This window comes from Cyrtonyx montezumae, unplaced genomic scaffold (assembly GCF_038088225.1).
Source record: "Cyrtonyx montezumae isolate F1298 unplaced genomic scaffold, pur_monq_1.0 scaffold_9, whole genome shotgun sequence".
NCBI classification, from domain to species: Eukaryota; Metazoa; Chordata; class Aves; order Galliformes; family Odontophoridae; genus Cyrtonyx; species Cyrtonyx montezumae.
The window spans coordinates 1,024,811-1,038,979 of record NW_027072100.1 but is presented as its reverse complement, the minus strand read 5'-3'; the positions used below and the strand labels follow the sequence as shown (position 1 = coordinate 1,038,979).

Sequence of the window (14,169 nt, the reverse complement as noted above, 5' to 3'; positions counted from 1 at the left end):
AGGCCTGAAGGTGGCTTGGGAAGCTTGACCAACACACCAGGCATCTGCTCTCTGGGAATGCCCAGTGGAGCATATTGGCCCATGCAGGGCATGGCAGATGAAAAGCTGCCTGGGTGCTACTTGAGCACAAAGTGATTTGCTTTGAACAGGAGCAGGAAAGATCTTGTCTCAGACCTGCCAGGAGATCCAGACTTGTGCAGAGCACCTTAGAGTTGTGTGTTAATGCCTTAGATATGGATGTGTGGGTGTTCCTCATCAAAAGAGCTTGCGTGAGTTGAAGGATTCACTTCTCTGAAAAGCTGCTGAAGGGGTTCCCCCAGCTCACGCCTCAAGGAGCAGCTCTTTCAGCAGCTCCCTGCAGCTCCAGCACTGCTGGCTCTGATGGGCAGAGCTCAGGCAAGGCACTGAACCTTCTGTAGCCGAGTGCTGCTCTTGGCCCAGCTGGGCAACTCAAGAAAGCGTGCTCCAGTGTGAGTATTTGGAGACTAATGAATGGAAGGTGGTAGCACTGGGAAACTCCATCTCAGTGGCAACTGCAAGCACTGTCCCCCTCACACGCAGTCTGAGCAGCAGAAAACTCACCCACCCTCTCGCTGCCTTTGTGCAGCCCTCCTCAGTCTGTCTGATAATGCCTTGGCTCTTCTGTCCCCATTGTAGGTCCCCCGGACCCTGACATCTACGTGGAGCCCATCCCAGAGGAGCGTGCTGCCAGGACCCTGTACCGTATCGAGCTGCTGCGGAAGGTGCGCGAGCAGGTGCTCCAGTGTCCGCAGCTCCACGAGCGGCTCCAGCTGTGCCGGCCGAGCCTCTACCTGCCGGTGTGGTGGGAGTGTGGCAAACACGACCGGGACCTGCTGATCGGCACCGCCAAGCACGGCCTCAATCGCACCGACTACTACATCATGAATGACCCTCAGCTGTCCTTTTTGGATGCATATAGGAACTATGCTCAGCATAAAAGAGCAGGGATCCCAGGCTCAGAAACCCTGTGCTGCCTTTACCAGACTAACTCCAAACTCTACAGTTCCCCTCTATACAGAGGGGACCAGGTGGACCGGACTTGTGAATCCCTGGAGAATGAGATCGAGAGTCAGATCAAGCTGGAAAACATTGACAGCTCCATGTCTCAGGCTGGGGGCAGCCCACCAGATGCAAACTGTGAACCATTCATGTCTAAAGTCCGGGACATCATTTCCAGTAACTACGATGAGAGCTCGCTGCCGGACTCGCTGATGTGCATGATGTATGACGAGAAGGCCTGCAACAGTGAGCAGAGCTCCCTCGCCCGAGACAGCCCAAGTTGCACAGATGTTGGAAGCAGCATTGCTAAACTGTCTGAGGGCAAGCTAGAGGGGGATGAGGATCCATCCAGCTGTGATGCAGAGGCCATGAGAGAGGCTTCCTTCCTGGAGGGTTTGCAGGTGGGCTGTGACCAAATGGACTGTCAGAACGAAGAAGCTGAGCCTTCACCCTGTACTCCTGAAGGTGACCCTTCACGGAGCGTCCCAGCAGAGCTCTGTGAGGCTTTGCAGCAGAAGAGAGACCTCGGCAGCCCTGTGCCAGTGCTGCCTGAGCACCGTGCCGTGGAAGGGGTCATAAGCGTGGGGCTGTACAGTCCCGGTCTTCACAACTATGACATGAAGGTCCCTCCTGAGCAGAAGTTCATTAATATGCTGCAGGAGAAAGGAATGGAGGCAAAAGCAGGTCCAAGTCAGAGCCACAGTGAGGAAGATGAGGAAGAAGAGGATGATGATAACTTGGAAACGGCAGCAGATGTTACAGAAGGCTTGAGTGGTCTGAGGGCCAGGGCTGGCTGCGACCCTGAGGATAACGAACTAGGGGGTGAGGAGGGGAGCCCTGGCCTCCACACACAAGAGGATGCTTGTCCTGAAGATGTGAACAGTGAGAGTGTATCCCTGGGGCTAGGGATGCTTGAAGGGCCCATGGAGCCTGGGCTGGAGGGCAGGGAGGAGCACAGCCTGGATGAGGAGAGCACCCTGCAGCACTCGCCAGGCCAGACTCAAAGCCGGGTTTTTAGCCTGCCTGCCCCTCCACTGGGGGCCTCTGCAGCAGAGCCTCTCCATGCTGGGGGGGAGGCCTGGGGCCAAGAGGCCGAGGGGCAGGCGGGCTGCAGGGAGGCCCTGCATCCTGAGCTCCCAGGCATGAAGCAAGAAGAGTGTGAGATCAGAGATGAGGAGGAGAAAACTGGCAGCAGCCAGAGTCAAGGTACAGTCTGAGAGTTCCCACTGTCTGATAGTCCCCTCTCCCCTCCAGCTGGGATGGGAAGGACCTGCTGTCCCCAGGACTGAGCCAGAGCCACAGGTCTGCCCAGCCTCCTGGAGCAGCTACCACCCCTGCAGGAGCTGGCCCCTCTGGCTGATGTGACCAAGGAGCAAAGAGGGCTTACCAGTAGCCCTAATGCCCTGGGTACATCCATGGGATGTCCACACCCTTCCCTTCCCAACCCAGAGCACTCTCTGGGGAGCAGCTCTGTCTGTAATGCCCCTGCCCTTCTCCTCTCCCACCAGTGCTCCAGCTGTGTCACTGGGGAGGCCCAGAATATAAGTCCAGAACTCAGCTCAGAGTGGTGTTCAGCTGCCTGCTCCTGAGTAGCATGGGCTGCCTTCTCTTGGCCCAGGGCCGCTGTGTTTCTTGTTGGGTTGTTGGGAAGTGGGATTTGTGGGAGATCTGCTGGGCATAAGGGTGGGAAGGGGAGAGGAAGCACTACCACCCTGAGGGGTAGTGGAGGGAGAGTGATGATGGGCTCTGTTCTGTCACTTTCTCAGATGGCCCGGAGAAGTACTTGGAGGAAGAGAGCAAGAGTTCGACTTCTGTCCTGCCTGGGGAGATTGATGACCTGCAGGATGCCCGAGCACCAACCATCGCCCAGCTGCTGCAGGAAAAGACGCTTTACTCCTTCTCTGAATGGCCTAAGGTGAGCTGAAGATGAACACTTTCTATTGCAGATTTTACTGCCTTGTACTGACTGGGGTTCACAGCTGCAGTTCTGCATCCTCCTGCTCCTCTGCATTTGGCTCCCCACAAACTCTGTGCTCGGTGCTCTCACCAGGCTATGGCTGTAGCTGCCCCACAGCAGTTTGCTGCTGATCTGGGGCAAAAGGGTTGGGTTTATCTTTAATCCTGAGCTGGAATATGTGAGTTAAAGTCATTTGAGTCCCAGCATCCCACTGTCCAATCCTGTTCTCAGGATCGCGTGATCATCAACCGCATTGACAACATCTGCCATGCCATCCTGAAGGGCAAGTGGCCATCCTCCAGCCAGCAGTTTGAGACCCAGAGCCTGCTGGCAGCCCCAGCCATAGCCAGCAATGCCGGCAGCAGGAACAGCTTTGCTGAGTCAGAAGCCCCCGATCCCAGCTTCAACAATGGAGTGTTAATCTCACAGGTACAAAAGGTGAGGGGGACCCTTGGGTGGGGACAGGCTTAGGACCCTGGGGTGAAGCATTTCCCCAAGTGCTCAAGTAGCTTTCTGGGCAGGGGTTTCACTGCCTCTTGGTGCCACTTGTGGCACATTATGTGTGGCTTGGGTTGCTTGATCCCTCTGGAGAGGGCTCCTGGTGAGCTCCCAGCCCCTGGCTGCCCTGGTGTCCTTAAGGAAGGAGTGCAGGAGAGAGCACTGCCCTGTCAGTTTCTCATCTCCCACTTACGGACATGGCACAGAGCGAGAAGCTGCTGACGTGGGACTCCACCTCTCCCCCAGCAGTGGATGAAGCATGTGGGAGTCAGTATTGGCATGAGGGTACCACAGTGCCACTTGTGCACAGGGTGAGGTGTGCTGTGCCCAGGGAAAGGGCATCCTGCAGAGGAGCAGAGCAGCCTGACAGCCAGCTCTGTGTGCTGGTTTGAAGAGTGTAGTCCATGGCACTGTGCTAGCAGCTATAACCCACTATGTGCCTCTCATCCACACAGGAAGGCTTCCTGAGCCCTGCCTTTGCAAAAGATGAGCGGAAACACAGGCGGCTGTATGAATTTGAGATGGAGAGAGACGCCAAGCAGAGGAGCTTGGAGCAGTTGGCAGCAGCACACGTTCATCCTTCCATCGTGCTGAATGGCTGGCGTGACACAGCTATGGACCTGTCCAGGGCCTCTGATGGGTCCCCAGGGAACTCCTCTCCTTTCCCTCTGAACACAAACATGCCCAAGCTGGGGACTGTCAACACCCTCCAGGGCTCCTTGGGCATGGACTTGTCTGGCATTCTGCAGGCAGGGTTAATCCATCCTGTCACAGGACAAATTGTAAATGGCAGCCTCCGAAGAGACGATGCTGCCATGAGGAGGAGACGGGGCAGGAGAAAAAATGTAGAAGGGATGGACCTCATCTTCCTGAAGGAGAGGCCTCTTCCAACCAGGCTGCAGGTTAGCTGATGCTCCCTCCTTTCACATGGCCCCCGTGCAGTCAGCACAGTTGATCTCATGGTCCAGCTTCCCTTTATAAGCTCTGCTGCCCCTGATAAGCATTACAACAGGCAGTTGTTCCAGATGTGGAGTGTTGGGGTTAGAGAACATGAGAAAAAGTCCATGACTGTATTTAAGCTGCTGCCAAGAGGCTTCTGCCCTATGATCCACTTGAGGAATGGTGACTGGGAGCCAGAGCAGCTCCCTCAAACCATGTATAGGAGTGATTGGTTGGGAAAGTGGCTCTTCTGGTTGTGATCGGGTTTGCAGGTGAGATGCAGAAGCAACCCCCAGCTCTCTGCTCTCCATACTGGCTGTGCTGGCGCTGAGTGGAAGCAGAGTGCATTGGGAGTGGTGAGTTAAGGAGCGGGTGCAAGGAATACGGGGATGAAGAAGCCAACCTATGTTGTGGTGACAGTTGAGCTGCTCTGGGAGCTGTGTGGGGGCAGATGCATCATTACGTGCTGCTGATGGGCTGCCCTTGCTCCTCCCTTCAATCCAGGATGTTCAGGATGATCAGCTGCAGCCGCCCCAGAACAGCCCCCTCCCAGATGGGCCGGCAGCTGCTACCTCAACTCCACAGCCAGTCCCAGCTGCAGGCGGCCACAGCCAGTCCCAGCTGCAGGAGAAGGCTGTCCCCAACAAGAGTCTCCTCGACTGGCTCCGTCAGCAGTCTGACTACACGCTCGACGTTCCCAGCTTCGGCACAGTAAGGGTGGCCTTCGGTGGCATGTGTGTGTTTCTGTGTCTGCCTTGTGTGCTGCCTTTAGTGTTGTTTTTAGTGTGGTTGCTTTGGAGTTCAAGGCTTCCGTGAAGTATTTCGAAGTGTAGTGTCTTTCTCTGTGCCACGTGTGTTCATGTGGCCTGGGTCAGGCTTTTGGAGGGGAGCATGGTTCCCTGTGCAGTCACAGAACTCACCTGCTGAGCTACATGCCCCTGCCCTGAGGTCCATTCTACAGCTCCAGTCCTGGGCATCAGAGAGATGTGGTGTGAGTTTGTAGTTCAGTGTCTTCCAGAAGTGGCAGGGATAAGGAGACAAATGGGAAAAGGCATTTGAGATGCTTAGAGCCCTTGGGCTCCCTTACACTTGGGGTCATTTTAGGCCATGCTCTTGTATTAGGTGAGGCCCCCAGATGGCAGGTTCCCTGCAAAGCAGAGCTCCTTGCTTGGGAAACATATCAGAAGCACTGTGCTGTGGTCACATGTCCACAGGCACAGTCATCACAGTGGCACTGAACAGAACACAAGGCCTCTCTCATTCTTCTTGCAGTCTCCTAGGCATCCATCCACCTTTCCGTTTTACAGGGTGATCTGCTTCTCAGATTTCAGCCTGTTTAGCCACTGAGACAGTGTGGTAGGCCGAGCACAAGCTGTAGAGCAGAGCAGGAAGAAATGTGGTGCCATGCATAATAGACTGCTTCTTGGTCACAGAAGACTGTGTGTGCCCAAGGCAGGGGTTTCCCAGGACTGGTGTGTGGGAGTGTGGAGTAGGGGTGAGCTGGGAAGAGGTGTGGGGCTTCTGAGAGCTGAGGAGCCCAGTATATGCTCAAGAATCAGGGCCCTTGTTTTTCAAGACTCAGACCTCTTTTCAAGAGGTCTGTGCCCCAGACCAGGAGCACTGCAGGAAGCAGTCCGTTGGAGGAGCAGCAGTGGAGCTGCCTGTCCACCACTGCCCATTGCTCTGGCCTTCTGGGGGGCTGGTGGAGCTCACACATCTGCCACACCAGTGACCTGCTGCTGCCAGAAAGCTTTGTCAGCACTGCAGAGTTCCCTGCGTCAGGGCAGCTGTCCAGTCTCTCAGGAGTTAATTTGAAAGCTGCTCTGGGGTCCTGGAGCAGCTCTATTGAGTTCTCAAAGGCCAGACCAGGCTCAGGGTCTTCTCATTGACTCCTGGGACTCACAGCTTGCAGTTGGTGCACTGCTGTATCCTCCATGCCTGCACCTTGCTGGTTGTGCCAGGGCTTGATGTACGCAGTGGGTGTGCAGCAACTCAGCTGTAACTGCACTGTGGTCCTGAAGGGCTGGGACCCCAAACAGGGCGCAGCAGCTGTGCAGTGGGAATGGCTGAAATACAGCAGAACGAAGTGTGGCTGAGCTGCAAAGAAATGGGACACCCTACTTAGATGTGTGTGAATGAGATCAGAGCAGGCTGGTGGGAGCCAGGAGGTGGTGCTGAGGTGGTCAGTGGGGCGTGCTGGAAGTCCCTTCGTACCTACAGCAATTAATTCTTGTTTGAAAACAGGCCCTGTGGCAGAGGCTGGTGTGTGCTGCTTGCAGTGCTTCTGCCCAGGGCTGCGGGGACATCCCTGTCCCTGGGATGCTCATTTGTGTTGTCCTTCTGCAGGGCTGCTAGCCAGCCAGGCTCATTAAGCTGTCCTCTTTCATTAATATTACGTTGTTTCACTTCAGAATTTTTCAGACAAGCCCAAGCAGAGGAGGCAGCGCTGCAAGGACCCCAGCAAACTGGACATTAGTGCACTCACGGGCGAGGAGCGGGTGCCAGTGGTACATAAGGGTACCGGACGGAGGGTAAGCAAAGGTCTCTTTGTGCTCTGCCCTTGGTATCCTGAAGCACTTAGCAGAACCTGAGCTGGCTGGGTTAGGTCTTAATCCAGGGAGCCACGTGGATGTGGCAAAAGTCTGGAACACACGCTTGGTGTATGATATTCTGTGACGCATGTGTGACAGAGGGGACACCTTCCTGTGCCTGGCTGCAGCAGGAGGGGCTGGCTGCTCACTGCTGTGCTGTACACTGACCCCACAGCAGCACAGTGACAGCCTTTGGTGTGAGAGCTCCTGTCAGTGTAGCCCTGGCTGCCATTTCCAGTTCTGGATCTCATCATTACCTCTGAACTCACAGCAGTATTCCAGAACTTGTAATATTCCCACATATTCCAAATGTTTCTGTTTTGTTCCTCCTTATGAGGTGCAGCAAGAGCACACTGACACCCTGCAGAGTGAGGGGTGTGTGGGAATGGAGGGCTTGCAGTGCTTTCTCTTGCTTACTGAGCTGTGCTTACTGAGCAGCTAGAGACACGAGTTGGGAACGTGGAGTTATCAGCCTCTTGTGCACTGATATCAGCCTCTCTGAATGATACAGGAAACTCTGTACCCAAATGAGCTGTTAAACTCACCCAGGGCTTCACGAGGTGATGTGGCCATAATCACCTCTAAACCCAAAGCTGAGTGGTGGGGTAGAAAGAGACTGATTCAGTCACACCTGTTTTTCCATGTTACAATGGCTGCTGGAGACCTGGGTGGGTCGGGTGGGTTTCTCCAGTTCTGAGCATGTCTTACACTCCCCCATCCCATGGCACACTCATGGGCAGGGAGGGCAGGGCAGGGCACAGGAGCTGGCCTTCTGCTCCCTGATCTGCGTGGCTGGAAGCAGCGGTCCCGTACTGAGTCCTGCGAAGTGGCATGGCGAGGGAAGAGCTGCTGCCCCGGCCAAACTGCAGCCTGAAAGAGCGAGCCAGGGGACATGCTGTCATCCCCTTCACAGCATGGGTGGAGGGACTGGCCTGCAGCTGAGATCAGAGATCCCTGGCCTCGGCTCCCAGCTGCATCTTAACACCTCAGTCTCAGGGTGTCCTCCCTCTTGGACAGGACCAGGATGGCCTCTGTCTTTTCAGCCACCTCTTACACAAGCTTCTCAGGTGTGTAGCAGCCATCCCCTTCAGATGCTGGCGGATGCTCCTTAACTGTGTGTTTGCCTAGACATTTAATCGTTTTTCTTGTGTTATTTTGCATAACTCTTTCTGCAATAGAGGTCATCCTTCTGCTGTGTTTTATAGTTAGGGGGAGCCACAGCACCAGCATTGAAGGAATTGCCAAGGTGGCTTGATGCAAACTTGGAGTATGCTGTTGCAGCTGACTGGGCTGACATTGTTAAGCTTTCAGTAAGTTAGAGCTTTTGGAGAAATCTGTATCATGTCATCTTTTCTTCCTCCTCCCCATCCCCTCCACCTTTCTGCAGTGAGGCCCCATGAGCTGCAGGGCAGGGCTTTGGGGAGGGCCGGCTGGGCCGCGTGGCACAGGAAGCTTGGGCACAGCCACGGCTCTGAATCGTGGATGAGCAGGAGTGGAGGTGCTCAGTGTCCCTGGGAACGGGGCATGGCAGGATAGGGCAGCCACTGCAGGACCTTCCTGGAAGGTCTGGGAGACTGAGAGACAGCTGGGGCAGCAGGAGAGCCTCAGAAACAGTCATCCATCTGTGCGCAGGGCAGGGGCTGCACACAGTGCTTTCTCATGGGTTGCATTTTCCAGCAGTTCCCTGGGCCAAGCTTTTTATCAGCTCCTGCAAGCTGTGCCAGCCTGAGCCTGCTGGTGGGTGTGCAGCTCTGGGGGCCCAAGGGCTGGAATAGGACAGCAGGGAGCAGGGCCCTGTCAGTGCACTCGCTCACCAGTCCCTGCCCTGGTGAGGGGCAGCAGCCACATGTATCCCCCCAGGCTGCTCCCGGAGGCCCTGCTCACTGCTCCTTGTTTGAGGGCTATGTCCTGCAGCTCCCTTGCTGAACAGGAGCGAGAGGGGGAATCAGGCAGCTTAGAAGCTTATACCACTCTGAAATCCACTTTTAATTAGTGCTGGCAATTCAGCACGCCCTGCCTCAGTCTCCCAAAACCCAGCCTGCATGCTGCGTGCAGACAGCTGCTGTGCATTGCCCCCAGCTCCTGCAGATGGCCCCTAGGCTCCCCAGCAGAGGGAGAGCTGTGCACCAGCCCGCAGTGCTCAGCAGCCCCATCTGCCTGGCTCTATGCATGCATGCAGAGGGATGGCTGCTGGCTGGATGTCGGGCAGGCTGTCCCGTGGTGCCCAGGCTACCCGGGCTGCTGTGAGGATTTACACACACACCAGCATGTGCTCGTCCCTCCTGGGGCAGCAGCTGGGCTGCACAAACTTCCCCAATGGTTTGTTCTGCACTTCAGGTGTCAGTGGGAAGCACAGCTCATGTGCAAATCTATTATTGGAAATTATTCAAGGGCACAAAAGTCTTTGAAGCTCAAGGGGGGCATGAAAGGAAACATTCAGATATTTGTGATGAGAACACTGAAAAATGGAGTCTTAAGCTGTGCTGTGGGTCTCCCTGCACTGCTCCATGTAAGTGGGATGTCTTCTCCCTTGCTGTGGTTGCTGGGCTGTTCCTGCAGTAAATGCTGGTGGAGCTCATGCCTGCTGTCTTTGTGCCATCTCCTGCAGCCCTGCTGTCTGGCACTGCACTAAAAATTTGTCCCTTAGAGCTCGTATCTGGCTGTTGCTGAAGCTGGACTAAAACTGGGGTGGGAGTGAACTTTAAGTTTCTGATGTGGAGCTGCCTGGGTGCTCCTGGTGCTAGGAAGGGTTCCAGCCCTTGGGAGCAGCTGGTGAGGGCTCAGGGGAGCCAAGGGTTGCTGTCCCTGCTGCCTCCCTCCCCCCTGCACACTTTGTGACTGCAGCATTGTGCCAGGCCACAGTGAGGATGTTCTGCACTAGGCAGCGTCCCTTGGGGAAAAGTTGTGAGTACCTCTCAAATTCCATATCCAAAATCATGTGAGCAAACGTTTCTGTGCTGACACCATCTGGGATGGAGACATGAGTATGGAAAAGCCAGATTTCCTCTGATGCAGTGACGAGGCATTTTCTGCTGTGTGTGTTTCGTTCTCAGGGCTACTTACCAGAAAGCAAATTCAACCGTGTGCTCACTGAGCCGGTGCTGCGCGACGCGGGGCCGCGCCGTAGGGGGAGGCGGCCCAGGAGTGAGCTCATCAAAGGCCCCGGCGTCGTAGCAGACTCTTCTTCTGGAATGGGACCATTGTTCATGAACGGACTGATTGCTGGCATGGATCTAGTGGGACTTCAGAACATGAGAAACATGCAAGGGATCCCCCTGACCGGGCTGGTCGGCTTTCCTGCGGGATTCGCAGCCGTGCCCACTGGCGAGGATGTGAAGAGCACCCTGAGCATGTTGCCTATGATGCTGCCAGGCATGGCCACCGTACCACAGATGTTTGGTGTTGGAGGTCTTCTCAACCCACCCATGGCAACTACTTGTACTGCGACTGCTCCAACTTCGTTAACAAGCACAACAAAAAGTGGTACATCTAATGCAGAGAAAGCTACTGAGGATAAACAGAGCAGCCAGGATGCGAAAAAAGAAACTCTTTCTGAAGATAAGCCCGGTCCTAGTTCGTTTTCTAATCAGACAGAATCTGCAATAACTACCAGTAGTCCTGTAGCTTTTAACCCGTTTCTTATCCCAGGGATGTCACCCGGACTGATCTATCCGTCTATGTTCCTCTCCCCTGGCATTGGCATGGCGCTGCCGGGCATGCAGCAGGCCAGGCACGCAGAGGCAGCCAACCTGGAGAGCCAGAAGCGGAAGAGAAAGAAAGCAAAAGGGGACGCAGCAAACCCAGAACCAGAAACTGTCTTGCTGCCCGAAAAAGAAGCTGCAAACGGTCAAAACTGTACAGAGCAAACACCGCCTTTGCCAGCAGAGAGAGAGCAGGATGTACCAGCAGAGGAGGAGGTCAAAGAAGTGAACGATACCAATTAGAACTTTTGTTTCATTGAAAAAAGATTGTGGCTTGTAAGTTTCTTATCCCATGCCTATTTGTTACTTACCCTCCTGCCCCCACTCCACCTTCATAAACCTGTGTTTCCATGAGTACTATTATCTACCTAACTCCCTGTCAGAAAACTATGGTGACATACTATATGTTAATAGTTGCAGGGTCTTGCCACTTTATTAGATAAACAGTGTTGTCTAGCTAGTGTGGGAGGCACAGAATTCTCGTTCTGTTTTCCAGTCGTTCATCCCGGCCGACAAGAGCAAATCCAGTTCTTGGTCACCCCAAAAACTGCTCACACTTTTGAGAAGAAAAGGAAGCAAAAACAGCAAAAGCAAAGTTGTAACCTCTTGGTCTACACACAGACAAGGGTGTTTGTTTCTCCAGCGACACTGAGTGACAAAGCCTGTATTTGGGGGTTAAAAGCACAGCTATAGTAAGTGCTGATGTGTATTTTTGATTTGAAGTATTTCCCTATTTTATCATGGTTACTAGAATAGTAGTATAGACAGAAGTATATACCTAATGATTGAAAAATGCATATATTCATTTCTTTGAAACAAAGAGACATAACCGGTAGTGGTATAATTTCTCTATCACCCCCACCTCAAAGGTTTGGAAACAAACAGCAGTGAGTGAAGATATTACGTAGGTGTTCTTTTGTATTTTTTCAGACCGAAGTTTGGTTTTAGGTTCAGTGGGGTTTTAGTTGCCCTCTCCTCAATAGTTACGAGAGCTTTTCAGCGCAAGCTGAAAACATTTTGCACATCTTGCATGACTTTTCGGGATTCCTGTACCAGTTCCCTCATGGCCCCACTAGAATTCTGTTCTCATCTATGGCATCAGTCCTCATCTACGGCATTAGGAGTGCTGTAACGTTATTTTTTCAAGCCACAAACAGGCCACGCTGATGTGAATGCTCTTTATGCATACTGAGGCTTTTTGAGTTGCTGTAGGTCGGGGTCTGTGCCCAGATGTGGCGTGCTGTCTGAGCAGGGAAGCTGTAGGCCGGCTGTGCTGCTCTGGGTCCTCACAGAAGGACCACGAGATCTCCAAAGCTTGAGTTTGTTTTCTAGTGGTAGACTGTGAAGAGATCACGTTTGCTTCTTCTTTCCATTCCTCTACGTGCTGTTGAACAGTATTTTTGAGTCCCCCTCCCTCCCCCATCAGCAAATGATTTTGACGTGTGCGTTTTAAACGGACAGGTTTTAATGCAGTCAGTGCCCAAAACTGTGTGGACACCTCCACAGGCAACTCCTTCATTTCTCCTTCCCTGCACTCCTCCTTTCCGTTTCCTTTCACTTGGGCTTGTTCTCATTTGCAGCTCATGGTTTGAGACTTGAAGCAAAGGCGCAGCAGTGCGACGGCTGCAGAGGGCGTTGGGAGCGTGCTCGTCATCAGTCACACATTTGGTCGTCACAATTTACTGTATTTTTTACTTATTTTCTGTTACAGTTTTGCTAATTTATCAGATGGTCCAAATGTTTTGGCATAACTATTTCGGTTTGCATTATTTATTTATGATGCTTTTTTTGTCATTGTCTTTTATACATTTGGAATTATAAATGGTGTACGTGTTGAAATTAGCATCTCAAAGAAGTCTGTTACCCACGAGCTGAAAAGCATTCAGTTCATACCTTCACGGGATGTATTCCCAGATTACTGGATTGGGTGATTTTTTTAAAGTCTGTAATCAATCACAATGCAATCCCCCCCCCAACCTCCCATGATTAAATGTCTTCTATTTAATAACTTCCTCGTAGCATAGATACTGTATCGCAGTCGACAAGATTTCTTAGAAATGCTGCTATCTCTATTTAACTAACATTTTGTTCAGTTTTGCCTCCAGTGGAAGCAGAAGGGGTTTTCTCAGCTGTTAAATCCAAAATCAATATAATTTATTTATGTAAAAAAAATCACAATTGATATATTTTTGAACCTTTTAAGTACTAACTTTCTTTTTATTCAGTAGAAGAACATGTACTTGCCCTAAATCCTTAAAATACAAATGCTATAAAAATTCATCTATCTTCAAAGCCTTACTGTGACTGGATGTAGACATCTCTTCAGAATCCACGTCTCGCGTGGGATGGTTTTTCCAGGGTTACACTCCTAAGGAACAGGGTTTTAAGTGGCGTTTATTTACTTAGCCAGCATGCTCTATACCTTGTTCTTATTATCAGACCTGTATGCTAAGTCTCTGGGTGTTTAGGCTTCTCTTTGACTGCTACTTTGTGACCCTTTCGCAACCCGATATACTCTGTGGATACGTAGACTGTAAGGCATTAAGTGGCTTCTTATAATTTTCCATCCTATCCAAAAGAAATGCCAAATTTTCGCCGGTTTTCATGAGTACTCACACGAACATACATCCTCCACCAAATGTGCTAACAAAATAAACGGTCTGTGCTCTTGGACATGGATAAAAAGAAAAAGATTTAAAGGTCAGATTTTTATTTTTTTAATTTAGTGACTAGATGATGCTTATCTTTCAGACTTGGCAGAGCCTTGCTACAGATGTATATAATTTTTTTCAGCAAATATATGTGAACGTTTAATTCACCTGACTCAGTGATAACAGTTCCTTGCCTTTCTCTCGGCAACAAGTTCCTCGCTCCCAGGGCCGGCGATCCCGGCGTGCTCCCGCAGCAGAGCTCTGCTCCCAGGGCTTTCGCGGCCCCCCGAGGCGCGGCACGCTGAGCCCAAAGCCGTCGCCCCGCGGGTGCCCGGGGGTTCCCGGCGCCGGTGGAGCCCCGAGAGCGGCCGCACCGCCCCGCTGACCGCGCGCTCGGCCGGCACCCACCAGCAGGAGTCGTGCGGCGCTCGGAGGCGCCCAACCAAGGCCGGTAACGGCTGCGCACGGAAGAGCCGCACGCCTTAGGAAAGCAGGTCGCAGTTGGGTTTCTCAGACGGACGAGTAAAGCGCGCAGGAAAAAGAAGGCGCGAGGAGAGCTGCGGGGCTGGGAGCGGCCCGAGCGCGCGCTCGCTGCCCCTGCTCACGTCAGCGCCGGTCCTCGCGGCGGTACCACGGCGAGCGGCCGAACACTGCGGGCCCCACCCCGCCGGTAAACGCGCTCATGCCGTCGTTCCGCGAGAAGCGATCCCTATGTCGGGCGGGTCCGGGTTCCGGTACGGCGGCCCGAGCCGGGCGCTTCCGCCGCCGCCCGCGCGCTCCGCAACCGCCTCTGCCCCTCCCCACAGCCGGCG

General features: G+C 53.3%; 1 protein-coding gene across 6 annotated transcripts in view; it reads left to right on the top strand.

Moving 5' to 3' along the window:
- The window catches only part of CHD6 (chromodomain helicase DNA binding protein 6), an 80,262-nt gene extending 66,733 nt beyond the window's left edge, over nt 1–13,529 (top strand). For 3 of the 6 annotated variants that reach the window (XM_065754192.1, XM_065754191.1, XM_065754189.1), the window contains 7 exons: nt 658–2,226; nt 2,787–2,935; nt 3,209–3,415; nt 3,931–4,377; nt 4,919–5,125; nt 6,826–6,945; nt 10,059–13,529. In XM_065754192.1, coding sequence (XP_065610264.1) covers nt 658–2,226; nt 2,787–2,935; nt 3,209–3,415; nt 3,931–4,377; nt 4,919–5,125; nt 6,826–6,945; nt 10,059–10,949 — 3,590 coding nt within the window. In that variant the 3' untranslated portion in view covers nt 10,950–13,529. Of the gene's footprint in view, nt 1–657; nt 2,227–2,786; nt 2,936–3,208; nt 3,416–3,930; nt 4,378–4,918; nt 5,126–6,825; nt 6,946–8,210; nt 8,316–10,058 lie in introns of all 6 variants that reach the window. The other 3 variants (XM_065754186.1, XM_065754188.1, XM_065754190.1) reach the window with 2 other exon arrangements.
- The last annotated feature ends 640 nt before the right edge of the window (nt 13,530–14,169 follow it).